This window comes from Corvus brachyrhynchos, unplaced genomic scaffold, assembly GCF_000691975.1.
Source record: "Corvus brachyrhynchos isolate BGI_N302 unplaced genomic scaffold, ASM69197v1 scaffold490, whole genome shotgun sequence".
NCBI classification, from domain to species: domain Eukaryota; kingdom Metazoa; phylum Chordata; class Aves; order Passeriformes; family Corvidae; genus Corvus; species Corvus brachyrhynchos.
Genome location: NW_008235774.1, coordinates 1,544,901 through 1,564,852, shown reverse-complemented (window position 1 = coordinate 1,564,852; position 19,952 = coordinate 1,544,901). Strand labels below are relative to the sequence as shown.

The 19,952-nt window shown below is 61.7% G+C and overlaps 1 protein-coding gene across 1 annotated transcript in view; it reads left to right on the top strand.

The window, feature by feature from the left end:
* SPEG (SPEG complex locus) overlaps positions 1-19,178 on the top strand; it is a 38,588-nt gene extending 19,410 nt beyond the window's left edge. Inside the window, exons 6-40 of the mRNA XM_017727057.1 lie at positions 32-342; positions 614-702; positions 900-1,081; positions 3,190-3,450; positions 4,720-4,878; positions 5,019-5,208; positions 5,361-5,590; positions 5,769-5,888; positions 6,293-6,397; positions 6,509-6,715; positions 6,841-6,964; positions 7,360-7,532; positions 8,316-8,428; positions 8,613-8,781; positions 8,864-8,957; positions 9,315-9,515; positions 9,664-9,724; positions 9,925-10,002; positions 10,152-10,324; positions 10,430-10,456; positions 10,765-10,917; positions 11,137-11,179; positions 11,274-11,342; positions 11,473-13,660; positions 13,786-13,938; positions 14,017-14,133; positions 14,214-14,381; positions 14,636-14,758; positions 14,947-15,111; positions 15,294-15,954; positions 16,042-16,281; positions 16,354-16,577; positions 17,082-17,157; positions 17,408-17,557; positions 17,841-19,178. Coding sequence (XP_017582546.1) covers positions 32-342; positions 614-702; positions 900-1,081; positions 3,190-3,450; positions 4,720-4,878; positions 5,019-5,208; positions 5,361-5,590; positions 5,769-5,888; positions 6,293-6,397; positions 6,509-6,715; positions 6,841-6,964; positions 7,360-7,532; positions 8,316-8,428; positions 8,613-8,781; positions 8,864-8,957; positions 9,315-9,515; positions 9,664-9,724; positions 9,925-10,002; positions 10,152-10,324; positions 10,430-10,456; positions 10,765-10,917; positions 11,137-11,179; positions 11,274-11,342; positions 11,473-13,660; positions 13,786-13,938; positions 14,017-14,133; positions 14,214-14,381; positions 14,636-14,758; positions 14,947-15,111; positions 15,294-15,954; positions 16,042-16,281; positions 16,354-16,577; positions 17,082-17,157; positions 17,408-17,557; positions 17,841-18,048 — 7,805 coding nt within the window. The 3' untranslated portion in view covers positions 18,049-19,178. The remainder of the gene's footprint in view (positions 1-31; positions 343-613; positions 703-899; positions 1,082-3,189; positions 3,451-4,719; positions 4,879-5,018; positions 5,209-5,360; positions 5,591-5,768; positions 5,889-6,292; positions 6,398-6,508; positions 6,716-6,840; positions 6,965-7,359; positions 7,533-8,315; positions 8,429-8,612; positions 8,782-8,863; positions 8,958-9,314; positions 9,516-9,663; positions 9,725-9,924; positions 10,003-10,151; positions 10,325-10,429; positions 10,457-10,764; positions 10,918-11,136; positions 11,180-11,273; positions 11,343-11,472; positions 13,661-13,785; positions 13,939-14,016; positions 14,134-14,213; positions 14,382-14,635; positions 14,759-14,946; positions 15,112-15,293; positions 15,955-16,041; positions 16,282-16,353; positions 16,578-17,081; positions 17,158-17,407; positions 17,558-17,840) is intronic.
* Positions 19,179-19,952: the final 774 nt, after the last annotated feature.

Below are 19,952 nucleotides of genomic sequence, written 5' to 3'. Positions count from 1 at the left end.
ATTGCCGAGCCGGGATGTGCCGTGGGGTCAGTGTCCACCCCTGTAGTGCAGGGTAGTGGGAAGGCGTGCCCTGACCCGCCTGCCCGGCTCCGATTGCTGCCAGCTCCTTATCCAACCGCTTCTGTGCTAGCACCCGCTGTGGAGCGGCATGGGAACTTGCCCACCACCGTCGGCCAGGCCAGCCCCATCACATCGGACGAGGAGTACCTGAGCCCCCTGGAAGAGTTTCCCGAGTCTGGCACCCCCCAGCACCGACCGGCCATGAAGCTGCAGCCAAGAGCCGAGCATGGGGCTGCCCACGGCTCCCCAGAGACCACCTTCAAGGCTGCACCCACCTTTGAGGTGAGACAACAACTCCCCCAGGACCTGGTAGAGGGGGTACAGTGCCCTGTGACTGCAGCGCTATGGTCCTCGGTGCCAGGAAGTGCTGGGTCAGGTCTTCCTACCCCTTGATCTGATGTGGCGTGCTCCCAGCACCTGGGCAGGCTCCACCGCACCAGCTTCCCTGGTATTCCTGTTGTGATAGGGGACACACAGCCCTGGGTGCAGTGGTGGGGGTGCATGGCCCTGTGTGCAGATGGTGCTTGCTGCTCTCTGACCCCTGTTTCCCCAGGTATCCTTGTCGGACCAGTCGGTGCTGGAGGGGCAGGATGTTAGTATGAGTGTTCGTGTCCGTGGGGAGCCCAAGCCCATCATTTACTGGTGAGTCCTGCTTCTCTCTGGTGTCACAGCTGGGCAGAAAAGGAGGGAACAGGCACAGTGACCTCTCCATTTGGGGATGGTTAGCATGGAGCTCTCATCCTGAGCAAGGAGTGTTGGAGAGGGGTTTTTTTGGGGATAGCCAGGCTGGGTGTGCAGGGCCAGGTATGACCATGCTGCTCTGCCTCTGTCTGGAGCAGGCTGAGAAACAGGCAGCCAGTGAAGTATGGCCGCCGGCACCATGTGGAGGAGGCAGAGGGAGTGCGGGGGCTCTTCACGCTGCACATCCTGGCGGCAGAGCACACTGATACCGGCTTCTACACCTGCAAGGCTGTCAACGAGTATGGCACCAAGCAGTGCGAGGCCAAGCTGGAGGTCAGAGGTAAAACTCCCTAAGTATGTCACCCAAGAACCTGAGGCGCCAGCTGGCTCTAGTGCCCTGCATGAGCTGTGGGGAAGGGGCCACTGCAGCCCCCCCCCTTGGTGGTGTGACCTAAGAAGGGGACAAGCCAGCCCACCCTGTGGTGGCACAGGCGGGGAACAGGAAAGTGGAGCTGCGTGCCTCGGGCTGTCCACAGAGGCTGGCCCTGCAGCAGAAGGCAGGCTGCCTTGCTGTCTTATCCAGATGTGCAGCCCTGGGTCCCACCTGTTGCCTGCTGTTCCAGAGCCCCACTGATCTGACCCAGACCCCACTGCTTCTCACAGCCCAGCTTTACACCATGTCCCTCCGCATACCCACTTACGGGGCCAAGTGCTGCCCCTGGCTGCCCAGAGAGGGCTTTTGGCCTTGAGGGCTCTGTAGGAAATGTCCTCATGTCCTGCAGCTTGCTCCCTCCTTGCCCCAGGCTGCCTGCAAGCTGTGTGCCAGGCACAGGGCAACTTGCAAGGGTCCCTCTCTGCCCATTTCCAGCAATGTCCCATACGCATGGGACTTGACTGTCCAGTCCCCTTTCCTTGCTATCGCTCCCCAGCCCTGCTGTGGTCCTCTGAGGACCCCAAAGTATGTGTGCAGTGTTGAGGGGGTGGGGGTGGGGGAGTTGGGACTGATAGCCAGGCTCTGCCTGGTATCCCCAAGGCCAGGGAAGGAGCCTGTGGGGATGAGTGATGCTGCCTCCCTCCTCTTGCCCTTTGCTGTGTGTGCCCTGCTCCCCCCAGCCCTCCCTGCTGATGGCTGCCTGAGCCCCCCTGGGCTGTGCCGATCCCACCCCGGCCTTGGCTGCACTGCTTGTACTCTGCCGGGATTATGCTCCCAGCCTACAGCAAAGCGCGGCGGCACAGGGGTGGGAGCGGAAGCTGTCCCAGTGTCCCACGACTGCCAGGAGCTGGGCTGCAGGGGTGATGGCCCAACCCCAGCCCCTCTTGGAGAGCTCAGCAGATGGCTCCGTGCCTTGTTGCCCACTTGCACCCCTCGTGCCGGCGCTGGCATGTGTGTCCGTGCCGGTCCCGTCGCTGCTGCACTAACCCTTCTGCTTGCTGACTGCGGTTTTTGTCTGTACGCAGGGGGAGTACGATAAGGGGGTGCATCTCTCAGAGCCGCAGCTGCGGGGCTCTTAGTTGGACACCTCTTAGGCAGTGGACCTCACCTTGTGTTATTACCTCCTTCTCCATCCGCCGCCTCGTCCTGGACGCACCGCGGGGACGCGCGGGCCCTCGACTGTGGGCAGGGGCTCGCCAGATGGCCGGGGCAGGCGTAACTGAGGCGGGGCGGGGGAAGCAGCAGGGGAGCAGCAGGCGCCCCCTCAGCCGGGCCAGGGTGCCCATATGATGCTGTCTTGTCTCTTGCTCCATCCGTTTGTCCCTGTCTGCGTGTTCTGCTGCCTCTCTCTTGCTGCCCACGGAAAGGGAGTGGGGAGCTAAGCCCACAGTTGCCGCTGTGCCGGCCAGGGCTGTAGGGAAGGGGCTGCAGTGCGGTGGCAGCTCTGTGACAGTCACCTTGGAGCATGGGAGACAGGAGACCCCAGGGACCCCACAGGGGAACACCCTGCCTGAGCTGCAGCGGGGGGGGAGAGCACTGGCCCCTTTGGCTTCACGGTGGCCACTCAGGTGCCAGCTTGGCCACCAAGAGATGTACCTTGTAGCCCCAGGGCTTGGGTCCGTCAGAAGCATCCCCTGGCTGTGGATCTCTTCTCCCCAGTGAGGGGGCTTGACGGGGGGGGCGGGCTGCGTGGCCGTGACCCTTTTTTTTTGTAGCTCTAATAAAATCTGTTTGGTAAAGCGCTGTGTGGTGTGTTCCTGGCACGGACACCTCCCCTCACCCCCAGCCCCCTCCCTGGCTCAGCTCTGCTTTCCACATCTCGCCTCCCCTCCCACCCTTCCCTGCTGCACTCCCTGCCCGCTGCACCAGGCCCCCTCCCTGCATGAACCACTGCCCTGCACGAACCACTGCCCTGCACGTACTCCCTCTCCATTCCCGCTACCTCTCATGGTTGCTTTTCAGTTGCTGAGATGCGTCTCTCTCTTTCTTTCTCTCTCTCCCCCTTCCCCGGGCAGCTCGCCCCGAGTGCCAGTCCTTGGCCATCATGGTTCCCCTGCAGGACTTGGTGGTCGGGGCGGGGGAGATGGCGGTCTTTGAGTGCATGGTGGCCGGCCCGCCAGACATGGACGTGGACTGGCTGTCCCGGGGCCGGCTGCTCCAGCCTGCCCTGCTCAAATGCAAGATGCATTTTGATGGGCGCAAGTGCAAGCTGCTGCTCACCTCTGTGCATGAAGACGACAGTGGAATCTACACCTGCAAGCTCAGCACTGCCAAAGGTAAGTGGCGGGCATGCAGGTCCCCCAGGGGGGTGCTCACTCAGGGCTTGGCCCCAGGGGGGTGGATAGACCTCCCTGCTCTGGGCTCAAGGCTCTTCTCCCCATGGATGTAGCTGTGAGTGCTGGAGGTGGGGGAGAGGGGGCTAGGCAGTGGTTGGTGCCCCAGGCACTAGGAAGATTTCTCAGGGAAACCTGGTGTGTATCAGTTCTTGGGTTCCAGCACCCTGAGCCCTGCAGCCCTGTCCCACCTCACTCCACTCAGCTCCTCTGCCAGCGTGCATGTGGCTCCCTGAAACATGGGAAGATGCATTTGCACCATGGCTGCACCAGGTGGAGGCAGGCTTGGGGTCCAGCTGTCCCTGTCCCCTGCCTCCAGAGCTTCTGGGCACCCAGCTCCAGTACTGACATGTCTGCTGGCTTGGGAGGTGGTGGAGAAATGGGCAGGGAGTCAGGGCTTCTCAACCTCTCCCACCAAATCCTCACTGGTTGCAGCTCAGCAAGAGTAGCATGGGCCTCTGTCCCATGGCTCTGACACGCTTGTGCCTGTGTATGCTGCCCACACAGAGCCCACTCTCCAGCTCACCTAGGCAGCAGGGTTGGGGGGGTTGCAGGACGAAGCGGCATTCCCTGCACCCTGAAGCTGGTGCCTGTGCACCCCTCCATGAAGGATGCTGTATGCCTGTGGGGCTTTGAGGATAGCAACAGTTTGGGGCTCAGGGATGTGAGGGTGTGCCTGAGAATAGTGTTGCCCATCATTGCCCAGGGTGGGTGACAACACCGTCATTGCAAACTGCTCTGTGCTGGAAATCCCCCAGCACAGCACTCCACACCTGGAGCATCCAGCCTGCACCTGTCCTCATGCTGCTCCTTGGATGCTGCATGTGGTGGCACTACCTGCTTAAGCATCACTGCCTGTGCTCAAGGGGATAGGCCAGCTGTGCTCCCCTGCCCTATGGGGAGGACAGGGCATCCTCCCACCCCACCTTGCTGCTGGCACCTGTTCTGCTGTGGAAAGAGGAAAGAGGTGCCTGCTGCCATCAGAGCCCCAACCCTGGGCATGGGGACCTTGCACACATTTGTACTCCCCCACCCTGCACAGGGATAGAGCCTGGAACCCCACACACCTGGGCTCAGGCCCCACCATGTATGGGGCATGCTCACCCACAGCTACAGTGGTTGCTGGGTTGCAACCGGGGGGAGTAACAGGCTGCCTCCTGCCCTGCACAGGCATGAGCTGTGGGGGCTCACCAGTGCCTGCTCTCCTTGCAGATGAGCTGACCTGCAGTGCCCGGCTGACAGTGCAGCCCTCTATGCAGCCGCTCTTCACCCGCAAGTTGGAGGATGTGGACGTGGTGGAAGGGCGGACAGCGCGTTTTGTCTGCATGATCAGTGGGAGTCCCCCTCCGACGGTTACCTGGACTCACTTTGGTAACCCCCAAGCCCAGAGAGCTTGCCAAGGGCCCTGCAGGGCGACCCCTCCTCATCTCCTTGGGGGCTGCACCCAAAGGCTGCACCTGGCTGGGACTGGAGGGGATGCTACTACTGATGCTGTGTGTGTCTCTGTGCAGGCCGGCCAGTGCAGGAGGGGGAGAACGTGCGGATTCAGCAGGGTGGAGGGCTGCGCTCATTGGTCATCGTGCACGTGGGCAGTGAAGATGAAGGGCAGTACAAGGCAACCGCCAGGAACACCCATGGCCATGTGGAGTGCTCTGCTGAGCTCTATGTGGAGGAGCCGCGGCCATCTGCAGCCTCCCAGATGTAAGAGTTGGACCATCAACTGGAATCTGCTTCCCCCTGCTTGCTCCCCTCTGGGACTTGGTATACAATAGGCTTATGCAAAGCCTAGGGCTGGGGCTGAGCTGGGGGCACCGCACCATGCTCCCATCATGAGCATGTGTGGGCTCTTGCAGCTCTAAGCTGGAGAAGATGCCATCCATCCCGGAGGAGCCAGAGCAGGTGGAGACAGAGGCAGAGTGCTTCACCATGCCCGATTTCCTGAAGCCACTGCACAACCTGGATGTGGTGGAGTCGAAGGAGGCCATGCTGGAGTGCCAGGTTGCCGGGATGCCCTACCCCTCCATCACCTGGTACCACAATGGCTCCCGAATTGACAGCACTGATGACCGCAAGATGATGCAATGTAGGACTCCTTGCTGCCCTCCCCACTCCCTGGGGTCCCTCTACACGGGGTGGGAGAAGGCGGAACACCCTTGGAGGAGCCATCACTCCCTAGACCTTTACACCCCAAGAGGGAGGAAGGGGAGCTCCATGCTGCTTAGTTGGTGGGGTCTTACCTGTGTCCCCCTGTTCTCCACCAGATAAAGACATCCATCGTCTGGTATTCACGGCTGTCAGACACGAACATGCTGGTGTCTACAAAAGCGTCATTGCCAACAAAGTGGGGAAGGCCACATGCTATGCACACCTCTATGTCACCGGTAAGCAGCAGCGGACACCACTTGGGATGTGCAGCCACTCACAGCCACCCTGCCAGGCTGTGCCCCAGGACTGTAGCAAGGTCCTAGGGGAATAGGTTCGATCACAGGGCAGTTCAGGTTGGAGGGGACTTCAGGAGGTCTCTAGTCCAACCAAAAAGTGGGGCCAGCAGAGCAGTTCTCATCTTGTGGGGTCAGGACTCATCCCTGGACCACTAGATCCTGCATGAAGCTTGCTGGCAGTGCCAGTCTCACAGGGGCTGGCAGGCTGAGCCCCTACCAGGAAACCAGAAAGAATTGCTGGCCTCATCCATCCCCTCAGCCAGTATCTCCCACAGCGTGAGGCAGATGCCCTGATGAGTTGGGGGAGTGGCCATGCTTACATCCTGGCCCACCTCTCCATGCAGATGTGGTGCCAACACCCCCAGACGGGCCCCCCACTGTGGCCTCAGTGACCGGCAGAGCCATCACGCTGACGTGGAACAAGCCCAAGTGGCTGGACACTGCCATAGGTGAGGGGGCAGGGTATGGGCAGGAAGATGGCAGGGGGTGGGCAATGCCATGATGGGGTGCATGGGGTAGCCCCATGCCAGGGGCTCTGCACTGACCCTCTCCCCTTGCAGACCCCAACTCGGTGACCTATGTGGTGCAAATGCAAGTGCTGGGCACGATGCAGTGGGTGGTGCTGGTGACCGGTGTGCGGGACACCACCTACACAGTGCACAGGCTGACCAAGGGTGCCCAGTACCTCTTCCGTGTCATCACTGCCACTCCCAAGACCAACAGCAAGCCTTCCCCACCTGTGGGGCCTGTGCAGCTCCTGGACCGGGGTGAGAAGAGCAGTGGGGAGGGAGTGGGCAGCTGGGGTCAAGGTCTCTGTCCCTTGTCAGGTGGTAAGCTGCCCAGGGCTGGGTGGCATGGAATGGGGAGAGATTGATGACAATGCATTTGGCAGGTCCCTACCTGGAGGAGGCCCCAGTCATCCTGGACAAGCCAGATGTGGTGTATATGGTAGAAGGCCAGCCAGCCTCCATCACCATCACCATCAATCATGTGGAGGCCACCGTCACCTGGAAGAGGTAGGATGTGGCACTGTGCCTATTGCCTGCCCCGTGCCTAGCATCACCCCACAGGATGCATAAAGAAGGACTTCCACACCACCTCTTCATCTAGCCCACCGTGTGTGTGTGTGGGGCTCCTTCCCTGGGACTGGTCTGCAGGTGCACACAAGGGTGAAGTCCAGGGCTCTGAAGAGTTGGGGGGGCAGGTCATAGGGTGCTTTCTGTGGGGTATTAAGGGGCAAGAGCCATTGAGGAGGCAGAGCTAGCAACAGGGTGTGAGCACTTTGCAGGGGCTGCGGGGTGGGCCCCTGACTGTAGGTGAGGAGGTGGTCATGAGGCTGTGGGGTGTGATCTATCAATGGGGCAGTGGGTCTGCCCATGGAGCTGTGATGTGACAGTTGGTCTGCCTGCAGGGGTGGGCAGGTGCTGGGGGAACTGGAGGGCACGTGTGAGATGATGATGCCAGACGATGACCAGCACTGCCTGCGGCTGCTGTGTGTGGGCCGGGGGGCTGTGGGGCTGCTGGCCTGTGAGGTGAGCAACTGCCACGGCACTGCTCACTGCACCCTCCGCCTCCGCCTGGCAGGTAGGTGCCCCTGCACTGGGGACCGTGTCCCTCTGCTGGAGGGTGGCATCACTCTATGGTGCTCCAAGCCCATGTCCCTTTGTTGGGGGGTGGCATCACTCTATGGTGCTCCAAGCCCATATGGTGGGGGGAGCATTACCCTGGAGGGTGGCATTGCTCCGTGGTGCCCCATGCCCATGTGCCACGGGGGCACTGCCCCATAGCATGACACTGCTCCTCAGTGCTTCACACCCATATGTTGTGGGGATGCCGCTCTACAGGGTGGAAATCATGGGGATGAAAAACCAGGAACCATGCATTGGCACTGCTGCTGGGTGTCCCATACCCATGTCTGACCTGGGCAGCGGTGTCCCATGTGTCCCATGACTGTGCATGGTGTCCCTCAGCAATATGCCATGGGTGGCACTGCTGCAGGGTGTCATATCCCTGAGTATAATTGGGAGGCACTGCTCCCAGTGCCCTATAGCCATGAACCACAGGGGACACCTCCACAATGCCCCACAGTATCCCACATCCCTATGTAACATGCTCCATCCTGTGTGCTGTAAGTGACACTGCCCCACAGTGCCCCACTCCAATGGAGAACTGCCAAATGCTGCTGCAGACATGCCGTTGGTGGTCTGCCCTGTAGAGGTGTCCCACTTCCATGTGCATTGGAGTGGCACTGCCCCATGTCACTTCATGCCCCTACCCCTACTTGCAGTGCCTTGCAGCTGTACACCCTGTGCCAGTGGCAGGGAGGTGACACTACGCCAAGGTGCCCCATGCCCCGTCTCTTGGCAGAGGCACCACGTTTTGAGTCCATCATGGAGGACATCGATGCCCAGGAAGGGGAGACACCGCGATTTGCTGTGGTGGTGGAGGGGAAACCGCTGCCGGCCATCATGTGGTACAAGGTGAGCTGGGAACCCCCAACCCCATCCTCAACCATATTCCCACCAGACCCGCACACTTCACTGCCTCGCCTGGGTTGCTGCACTGGTGATCAAGGATGTGTCCCATGCCCTATCCATGGGGTAAGGGTGGTGGGAATTGGTCAGGGATGAGACAGGACACCCCCAACATCCCTGCCACCCCCAGGATGGGGAGCTGCTGGAGGAGAGCAGCCATCTGAGCTTCGTATATGAGGATAGTGAGTGCTCGCTGGTGGTGCTGGGTGCTGCCGAGCCTGACAGTGGCGTCTACACCTGCACGGCCAAGAACCTGGCTGGGGAGGTCTCCTGCAAAGCAGAGCTGGTCGTGCGGGCAGGTATGGCTGATTGGCTCCCCAGCCCCTGAGGGCAGAGCCTATGTGTTTGGCTTGCCCCCTGCCACCCCTTTCCTTCTCCCAGCCCAGCCCACTGCTGATGCCACCATGGAGGAGGATGCACTGAACAAGGCACGACGCCTGACAGATTACTACGATGTGCATGAGGAGATTGGGAGGTAGGTGGCCACTGGCAAGATGGGGCATCCTGGGCCCTGCAGGGAGTGGGGTGCTGGAGCCAGCTGTTGGAGCTGGGGCTCCAACATGGGTGACTGAGCTCCATTATATGCCAGATCCTGGTGTGCTGGGGCTTCTCTCAGCTGTCAATGGATGCTCCTGTGCCAGCTTAGGGTGGGGAGCTGGGGTGGTCAGAGAAAAGCCAGGCTTCGGGTCTCTCAGTGGATGGTCGCTGAGAGCTGTTGAGGCAGCAGGCAGCTCCCTGCAGAGTGGGTGCCTGTGCCAGCTGCTCAAGGAAGGGGGGTGTCTCCTGCTCACCCACCTTCTTATCCTCCCTTACCCCCACTGCTGAATTGCAGGGGGGCTTTCTCCTATCTGCGGAGGGTGACAGAGAAGAGCACCCGGCTGGACTTTGCTGCCAAGTTCATCCCTGGGAGGACCAAGGCCAAGCAGTCAGCACGGCGGGAGCTGCACATTCTCTCTCAGCTGGACCACGAGCGCATCGTCTTCTTCCATGATGCCTTTGAGAAGAAGAATGCTGTCATCGTGGTCATGGAGCTGTATCCTCTGGGCACTGCTCCATGAGTGCACAGCACAGGGGAGGAGGGGAGGCTTTTGGGGGGAATGGGTGGGCAGAGTGGGTGGAGAGGAGCTGAGTGTGGGGCACAATGGAGCATGGAATTTCTATGCTCCTTGACTGGGGCCCAGCTGCTCTGAAGAAGAGCTGCTGGACAGAATGGTGAGGAAGCCCTCAGTGTGCGAGTCGGAGGTGAGCGAACGCTGTGGGAGCGAAGTGATGTGGAAGGGAGCAATCCTGGGGCCAGTGGGGTCTGTCCCAGCCTAGAGATGTGTAGTGCTCACTGTATCAGGCTACTAAGGGGGCCACAGCCCGCATCCTCCTCTGCACAGGGCCAGTGTACAGCTGACCCATGCTTGGGGTGCCCACTCTCCTCACTTCAACTCTTGCAGGTCCGGTCGTACATGCGGCAGGTCCTGGAAGGGATCTGCTACCTGCACCAGCACAGTGTCCTGCACCTGGACATCAAAGTGAGTGCGGGTCTTTACAGACTCCTGCCCGGTGCCTCCTGCTCCTGGTGCACTGGATGGGGAGTGGTCCTGCTGACAGGGAACATTCATTCCCTGGGGAAAGCCCCTGCCTCCTGCCAAGCTTCCCTCTGCTCTGCACTGTCCTGTAGCCAGAAAACCTCCTGATGGCAGATTTGAGCAGCGAGCAGATCCGGATCTGTGACTTCGGCAACGCGCAAGAGCTGACATCTGAGGAGCCACAGTACTGCAAGTATGGCACCCCTGAGTTTGTGGGCCCTGAGATTGTCAACCAGACCCCTGTCTCCAGCGTCACTGACATCTGGTAAGGGTAGCCCTTGGGTGGTCGATGAGCTCCCTGCTATGCCAGGAGAGACTGGGCACCCTGGAGGGCTTGTGATGTGCAGTAACTGTGCTCTCCTCTCTGCAGGCCTGTGGGGGTTATCGCATACCTCTGGTAAGTGCCCTGGTGTGTCTTCACAGGACTCTTTCCATCCCCTCACCAGTTCCAGAGCTGAGGCTGTGACCATGCACATGACTCCTTACAGACTCAGCCTCCTTCCCAGCTGCTCCTACCTCTGCCCTCCCCATGGCGGCAGGGCTGAGGTCTGAGGTCCTGTCCTCAGTCTCCTGTACTTGCCATGCTGTTTCCCATGGCCCCATGACCTCAAAGATGGGGTCTGGGGTCCTGTCCTCAGTTCCCTGTACTTGCCATGCTGTTTCCCATGGCCCCATGGCCCAGTGACAGTGTCTCCTCCTTGGCAGCCTGACAGGGATCTCCCCCTTTGTGGGGGAGAATGACAAGACAACGCTGATGAACATCCGCAACTACAATGTGGCCTTTGAGGAGAGGATGTTCCAGGGTCTCACCCGGGAAGCCAAGGGCTTTGTCATCAAAGTGCTGGTCAATGACAAACTGTGAGTGCTGCAGGGTCCCCTTCTCCATCCCCTGCCCCTTCAGCATGAGCTTTGTGCTCAAGGGAGGGCAGGGATCCCTGTGCATTGGGGTGCCCAAGGGCAGGCTGGCTGCATGGCTCTGCCGGGGTGCATCATGGGCAGCCAGAATCTCCTGCCCTTCTTCCCCTGGCCAAAGCCCCTGAGCCTGGGTGGTTCTCACCCAATGGTGTCGGTTCACAGGAGACCCAATGCAGAACAGACCCTGGAGCATCCCTGGTTCAAGGTGAGCCTGGGCATGGACCCAACACCAAGAGGCCACAGGGTTCCCTGAGCCTGCTGCAGGCTCCCAGGGACACCACTGTCCCCTCACCCCACAGACGCTGGCCAAAGGGAAGGTCATCAGCACTGACCACCTCAAGCTCTTCATCTCCCGTCGGAAATGGCAGGTGAAGGCAGGGGCTGGGGAGGGAGAGGGCAGGTGGGATTGTGTCTTGGGCAGGATGGGGGGATGTGTAATGGCAGGATGATGCCATGCCATGCACCTGGGCCTGATCCAGCCCTCTCTGCCGGCTGCAGCGCTCGCAGATCAGCTACAAGTGCAACATGGTGCTGCGGCCAATCCCAGAGCTACTGGAGGACACGTCCAACCACCTTTCCATCGCTGTGCCCCGGCACCTCAAGGAGTCACCAGCACTGTCATCCTCCTCGGACTCAGATGACCTGGATGAGCTGCCCTTCATCCCCATGCCTCACCAGGTGGAGTTCTCTGGCTCTCGCATGTCACTCAATGAGATCCCCACAGATGATGAGACCATTGGGACATCCGAAAGGCTGCAGCCAGAGGGGGATGTCTTGGCCATGGAGTGGCAGAGCCAGGGCACAGGGAAGCCAGGGGTGGCCCTGGGGAAGCGCCCAAGGGGTGCTGGGCCACGGCGACCATGCGCAGAGGTGGAGGCACCTGGCTCCTCTGATGAGGAAGCCCCTGAAGCCCAGAAGCGGCCAGAGTATCCTCGCAAAGCCATGAGGAAGGGTTCCAGCCTGGAGTCCCCAGGGAGTGCCCGTCGAGGAGAGCTGAAGAGGGGTGGCTCTGCTGACAGCGCCCTGCTGCTCCAACAGCTCCCGAGGACTGAGGAGGGGGCTGAGGTGGTCCGGGACCCCCGCCGGGCCCTGGCCAAGGCAGCCTCCATGGAGCTGCCAAGGCGGAAGGTGGCCTGGGGGGAGGACGATCATGCCCAGCGCCTGGAGCTGATGCGCCAGCGGCTGCTGCGGGGCAGCTCTGGGGACAGCAAGGTCAGCGGCCTGCGGGGTCCCCTCCTGGAGACCCTTGGGGTCAGTCCCGACAAGAAAGTCTCACGGTCGGCCCGGCTGGAGGCACCAGCAGTGCCGCGGCTGGTGCGGGCAGCCTCCAGTGAAGCCACCTCACCGCGCCTCCTCCCCACTGAGTGCCGGCTGCAGAAGAGCAGCTCCTTCAGCCATGGGGACGCTGAGCCTGTCGTCCGGCATCGACGCTCTGGTGCACCCCTGGAGATCCCAGTGGCCTGCCTGGAGGCCCAACGGCTCAAGGAGTCCCCCTCTCTCTCTGCCCTCTCTGATGCTCGGCCCACAATGCCACCAGACACCCCAAGCACACCAACACCCTCTCCAGCAGATATCACTGTTCTCCAGGCCCCCCCTGTAAAGGCTGCCTCAGGGAGGAGGCGTATCCCTGAGGAACGTGGCCCGCCTGGGTCCAGCAAGGCTGCCACCACCACAGGGAAGAAGCCCATGGACAGGGGACAGGAAGAGAAGACACCCACCAAGGCTGCTGGACCCAGTGGGGAGGGGGCTGCCAGGACAGGAGCTCCCACCCCACCACAGCCCACAACCCTTGGCCCCCAAACCCACATAAAGTCTTCCTATGCCAAGATGATGCAAGCCATGGGAGCCATGCCAGGTGGGGAGCCAGCCACCGAGGAGCCCCCACCAACCACCAATGAGCCCCCACCAAATGTCAAGGAGACACCACCAGCCAGCCCTGCAAAGCCCCCTACACCAGCACCAGCATCAAGAAGGGAGGTGAAGCCCACCGGCTCCTCCAGCTCCCTGGTCATCCAGGACATCGATTCGGAGGAGGTCTTTGAGGCCAAGTTCAAGCGGGGCCGTGAATCATCCCTCACCCGGGGGCTGAAGCTCCTCACCCGCTCCCGCTCCGAGGATCGGCACCTGGCTGGCCCCCCAGTCTCTGACGAGGGCATCTACCGTCCTACACCAGCCGGCGTGCCCCTGGAGCTGCGCAAGGACCGGCCCACCGGGCTGGCAGCCAAGTCCAAGTCAGTGCAGGACCTGCATGAGGTGGAGAAGGATGGGGGCTTCTTCCGGAGGATGTCCATACTCCTCAAGCGGACCCCGCCTGCTGAGAGGAAGAAGAGCATGGGGGAGGACGGAGGCAGTGAGACCCCATCTGGTGGACGCCGCTTCTCCTGGAGCATGGCTCTGGCCAGCTCCAGGGAGCGGAGAGACTCAGAGAGCCTCAAGTCAGAGCCGGGGGGTGGTGGGGAGAGCGAGTCACCGGCGGTGGCCGTGCGGAGGAAAATCAGTGCCACAATGGAGCGGGTCTCGGCGCGGCTACGCAGCGTGTCGGATGAGCGGCCGGACGGCGAGGGACCCCGGGAACTCCGTCGCACCAGCTCCGAGGGTGAGAGCTTGCGACCAGGGCCCGCCCCCGCCCCCTCCTCTGAGTCCCTGCGCTCCGAGGTCAGCACAGGCTCCTCTGCCTCCGTCAAAGGTGAGCGATGAGGGGGGGATCCTGCGGGGGACTGCTGCTGGCAACCCATGGCCCAGTCGCTGTGGGCACGACAGGCGTGGGCGCCCTGGCCTGGCCCCGCTCTCAGCTGCCCTGGGTGCCCACAGGTGGGGGTGACAGCCAGAAAAGGTCCCGCTGGGAGCGCTGGGGGCTCTCCCGGGGCAAGAAGGAGAAGATGGCCTCACAGCCCAGCATCCCCTCCAGCCTTCTGCAGGAGGAGGGCCTCGCCGCCGGCCGGCCACACACACCCAGTGAATCGGGTAAGGGGAGCCGCAGGACGGGATGGTCGGTGCGGTGTGTATCCCCACCGCAGCCTAATCCCCCACGCTGCTTTCCAGATTTCCCCCCTATTTTCCACATCAAGCTGAAGGACCAGGTGCTGCTGGAGGGCGAGGCGCTGACCCTCTGTTGCCTTCCTGCTGGCAGCCCAGCCCCACGGATCCTCTGGATGAAAGGTGGGGGGCTGCTTGCACTGCCTCAGTGGGTGGGCTCTGGCAGGGCACTGTATCATCCCTCTCCTCTGCTCTCCCGACAGACAAGAGGTCCCTGCAGCCGGACAGTGGGCTGAACGTCGTCTCCTGCAAGGATGGACGTCAGATGCTCACCATCGCCAAGGTCTCCAGGAAGGATGCAGGGCTGTACGAGTGTGCAGCCGCCAACATCCTGGGCACAGCCATCAGCTCCTGCACGCTGGCTGTGGCACGTAAGGAGGCTGGGGAGACCTCAGGAGACAGAAAGAGCACAAGTTGGGCACATGGCTGGGGACGAGTTGGTGCAGGTCACTGGAGTACTGCTCTCTACATCTGCAAGAGACTGGGGCTTTTGAAAGAGGACAGGCTGGTTTTGCATGAGCATTTCCAGCATCTCTGAGCCCATGTGTTGTTATGCCCTCTCATTGCAGCAGCTCTGCCCTGCCCCTGGCTGGACACCCAGCCCACCCTGTCTGTACCCTTGCAGGGCTCCCTGGGCGGCCAGGCACCCCGGAGATCCCCCAGAAGTACAAGAACACGGTGCTGGTGCTGTGGAAGCCTGCTGAGAGCAAAGCCCCCTGCACCTACACACTGGAGCGCAGACTGGATGGTATGTGGTGCTGCCTCACATCGCCTGGGAGCCACAGCCAGGAATATGGGCTCACAGAGGGACACCTAGCCAGGACAAAAGTGCCAATGTCCTGGCTGTCCCCTGTGGCTTGGCAGAATCAAGGACAGTGGAGTGGGCTTCCCCTGTCCCTGGTCTGCCCTCGCCTTACCTTACTTCTGCTCTGGCAGGGGAGCATGAGTGGAAGATTGTCAGCACTGGCATCGCTGACTGTTACTTCAATGTGACTGAGCTACCTCCCGGGAGCACTGCCAAGTTTCGTGTGGCCTGTGTTAACAAGGCTGGCCAGGGACCCTACAGCAACCCCTCAGTAAAGGTGCATCTTGAGGCAGCAGGTGAGCAAGCCCTGTCCCATGGGCGTGGGGCAGCCATGGGGCCACCTGTGGCCTCTTGGGTGCTTTGGGGATCCTTGAGTCGCAGGGCATCTTCCCCCCAGGGCTTTGGGAAATGAGGTGCCACTTGGACTCCACTCCTAACTTACCCCCACCTGGCTCACACCTCTCTTTGCTCCCTGCAGATGCCCAGCCTGCCCCAGCCAAGGATGTTGCTGTCCCCATTCCTGAGAAGGTGGCCTCCAGCCGGTCAACCCAGACAGCCGAGGAGCAGCTGGAGCCAGGGGCCACAGGGGCCCCTCCCACCACACCGCCACGCAAGCACAAGGGAGTGGTACAGAAGGCAGCTGGAGCAGAAACGGAGGGTGCCCTCCCAGGGGTCCTTCCACCCCCTGCACCCCATGAAGAGGGCATGCCACCAGATCCTGAGCTTCCACCCAACATCACTGTCTACGTGCCCCCTGAGCTGATGTTCACCCCCCCTCAGACTGTTGCCTCTCCTCACACAGACACCCCCACTCATGGCTCCCCTGTGCCCCCCATGGACACTTCTCCCCTGCCCCAGGCTCTGTCTCCTTCCAAGTCCCCCACCATTTCCCCAGTGTCAACCACGCCTAGCTCAGCCCCCACCCCAAACACCACACCTGCACGGAAGATGCCTCCCTACATGGTCACCTCCTTTATCTCCATGCCCCCCACATCACCCCCTGTGCTGGAACCCACCACCACTCCCCCATCCTCCAAAGAGCCCCCAGCTGCCAGTGAGGTCCGAGGGGGAAAAGACAGCACAGCACTGCGACAAGGTGTCCCCCAGAAGCCATATACCTTCTTGGATGAGAAAGCAAGGTGAGTAGCGGTGGGACAAGATGCTTTGCCAGGGGTGTTCTTGCAGCACCCCGCATCAGGGATGCTGAATCCTGCCCTCTGCCACAGAGGCCGTTTTGGGGTGATCCGGCTGTGCAAGGAGAATGCCACAGGGAAGCACTTCATGGCCAAGATTGTGCCCTATGAGGCAGAACGGAAGCAGAGTGTGCTGCAGGAGTATGAGATCCTCAAGGCGCTGCACCATGAGCGCATCATGGCCCTGCATGAGGCATACATCACCCCCCGCTACCTGGTGCTCATCTGCGAGAACTGTGCTGGCAAGGAGATTCTCTACAGTATTGTGGACAGGTACAGGCGGGCACAGGGCCACCGGGGACAGTTGCTGGTATGGGGCTGCCTGCTGATGCCACTTGCCCCCAGGTTTCGCTACTCGGAGGATGACGTGGTGAGCTACGTACTTCAGCTCCTGCAGGGCCTTGAGTACCTGCATGGCCGCCGCATTGTGCACCTCGACATCAAGCCAGACAACATCATCGTCTCAGGCACAAATGCCCTCAAGATCATCGATTTTGGCAGTGCCCAGACCTACAACCCCCTTGTGCTGAGGCAGCTGGGACGGCGTGCCGGCACCCTGGAGTACATGTGTGAGTGGGGCATCAGGGGTGCAGTGGCATGGGGAAGGGGACAGGGACAGAACTGGGGAATGCTTATTCCCTAAAGGTGTGCATGTATGTCTATGCTCTGGGGGGCTTGGGAATGGAGAGGAACGGTGTTCTTGGGGAAGGTGGGAGGCCTTTGGGGTGCTGGGGGTGTCTGCTGAGAATTTCTATAGCATCACTGGGGTAAGTGGGAGAGTTTGGGTGTTGTGGGGCAGTTGGGGTATCTTTGGACGTGCTGGGCTCTGTCAGGGTGCTGCAATGTCAGGGAGGGGTGCTGGAGGGTGCAATAGTGAAGTGCTGTGGGTGCTTGGCTGCTATGGGTGTTGGGGATACTGTGGATGCTGGGGGTGCTGGGGATGCTGGGGATCTGGGACTTCTGTGGGTGCTGGGGCAACTATGGATGCTGTGGATGCTGTGGGTGCTGGGGCTACAGCAGATGCTGGGGCTGGTGTCTCCGTGTATATGACAGACCTGCTCCCCTGCCCACAGCGCCAGAGGTGGTGAAGGGGGACCCAGTGGGCTCCGCAGCAGATGTCTGGGGCGTTGGCGTCCTCACCTACATCATGTAAGAGAAGGGGTCAGGGGGATGAGAACCTTGAAGTGTTGTCAGCCCCACTCAGGGCTCAGTACCATGGAGAACACCAAACTGATGGTGGGCTGAGGGATGCTGTAGCCTGGCAGACCCTTCCCAGCTGGACATGAGGATGAAAACACCCTGGGCAGCTGCGGCTGTTCAAACCAGGGATGGGTGGGAAGGCGGACAGCAGTGCCCTCCCACTGCTGTCCCCTCAGCCCATCCACCCCCTCCACCACAGGCTCAGTGGGCGGTCACCATTCTTCGAACTGGACCCCATCGAGACGGAGAACCGCATCCTGGCAGGGCGCTTTGATGCCTTCAAGCTGTACCCCAACGTCTCGCAGACTGCTGCCCTCTTCATCCGGAAGGTCCTCACTGTCCACCCCTGGTGAGTGCCCAACCCAGTCAGGGAGGACACATGGCCCCAGACTGTGCCTATGACTGAGCCAGCTTCCTGCCACATGGGACCCCTCCAGATACCATCAGTGGGAACCTGGAGTCCATCCCTGCTTCTGGAGAGGTCTGGCATCTCCTGAGTCCAGAGCCCTGCTCTTGGAGAAGGCTGGGATCCCCAGCATCTTGCAGGGCAGGGGTGGTGGCTGGGTTTGGGGGGTGGAGCAGCAGTGGGCACCCCCAGGGCAGTCCCTGATACAGAGCTGGCTCTGCCCCAGGAGCCGCCCCACGGTGAAGGACTGCTTCGCCAATGCCTGGCTCCAGGACGCCTACCTGATGAAGCTGCGCCGCCAGACCCTGACTTTCACCACCAACCGCCTCAAGGAATTCCTGGTGGATCACCAGCGGCGCCGCGGCGAGGCTGTCACAAAGCACAAGGTCTTACTCCGCTCTTACCAGGGTGGCCAGCCACCAGGGCCACAGTAACTGGTGGCTTGGCCACGGCCATGAGGGGCCGGGGAGCCAGAGGAACATTCCATGGGGCACGGTACGGGGCGGCTGAAGAGGAGCCGGGACGCACCAGGATGAGTCCATGGACCTCATGTGCTGCTGTCAGGGATGATGGTGGCCAGCAGTGTCATTTTGGCAGTGCCGATGGAGAGGAGGGGCTGCTGCCGCCAGACCAGCAGTGGGGTCCGGCAGCAGGAGGGTGGTGGGAAGCCTTGCTGCAAGGAACAGAGAATGTGGCAGAGAGTCTGGGGGAGAATGGGATGCAGACAGCGGGACAAGGGAAGCCCCGGGTGGGAGGGGGAGAGCTGGCAGTTTCCCGGCAAGCCCTGGCCACGCAGGTCCCATCAGCCGTGTGCCTTACACTGCAGCCTGCAGCTGCCCCTGGCCACGGTGTGGCAGTCCCTGTGCTCCCCCTGGTTTGCACACCAGCACCAGAAGACTGAGGTTGCTCCAGTGGTTCCTGCAGAGAGGGGCCTGCTCACAATCCCCTGCCAGCTGGCACAGCCCCAGTCCTTACAGCTGGGAGCGGGGGCTGCCAGCCCCCACCTTCCGCTCCTCCCAGCCCTGGTCCTGGCAAGTGGGCTTGTGGGTCCAGGACCAATGCCGGTGCCTTTCCTGGGGCTGTGGGCTGTGCCCCATGCCAGGGTGGGGGACTGGCAGGCACCCCGTTTTCACAGGGGGGGCACCCAGGTGCCACGCACACCTCCTGTGTCTGCTCAGGCCCATGCTGCTCATGCTCTGCCCACCCAGCTCCGGACCTTGCCCTGTACCCCACCACCAGCCTGCCTGCCTGTCCCCAGACCCCTCACACCTCCCACCTGACCCTGAGGTGCCTTGCCCTGCCCTGTGCCCCCTCCTCAGCCCTCCCTGGCTGGTGGCACAATGCGCAGTGCCCTGAGCAGGGGGACAGGAGTAGCGGCTGGGCACTCACCTTCCTCATGCTGCTGTAGTGATAGGGCTTTATTTATTGACTTTGCGGAGAAGGCGTCTGCTCATTCCTGTCCCCATCCCTGTCCCCTCCTCTCTGCCGGGCTCCGGAGTTGCCAATGTCCCCATGGTTTGGAGCAAGCAACATGCCAGAGCAGCAATAAAGACCCTGAGCAGCCCCTCGTTTCAGTGCCTTGCTGGGAGGGGATTGCATGAGTGTGAAGTGCAGCCCCTGGTATCTCGGGAGGGTCCTTGCCCCAAAACCTAGGGACCCGAGTCCAGAAAGGGTTCCACGTGAGGCTGGGCTTCCATGTTGGAAATCTAGTGAAAAAGGCAGAGAAGCTGTGAAGCACTGGCGTGAGCGCAGCGGGGCTGATTCACATGGCCCTCATGTCATGGAGTGAAAATACGGAGTGCCAGAGGGCCCGATGGTGGCTGGGACAGCACGACAGCAGGGAAGGGCTCCTGCTGCGGGCATGGCAGGTGCCGGTGAGGGACCTGATGCCTGGCTATAAATATCCGCTACCCATATGAGGCCGGGCCGTGCCAGCAGGGACCGCTCCGGTTACAGCCCGCCGGCCCCCCCAGCTGCCCTGGCTGCACCCACCAGCCCCTCGGTGCCGTGCCTGCCGCTGTGGGCACGGGCACACGCGCACAGCCTGGTGCCTGCGGGCAGTCGCACACTTCCCGACACACACACACGTGCTTACAAACCTGTGCCTGTCGCACGCCCGTGTGTCCAAGGGCGTGTCAGAGCCCACGGTGTCCCCGCACTGCGCACCGAAGCGCTGGGGCAGGCACACAGCCACAGCACCTCCCCTGCACGCTCACGCTGCCCTGCGCAGACCCACGGCCACCCCCCGCACACCCGTCTGAACCATCGCACACGCATATGGCCACACCCGCCCCCCCGCGCTGACCACCTCACACCCGCGCTGCCCCTCGCCCCCCAC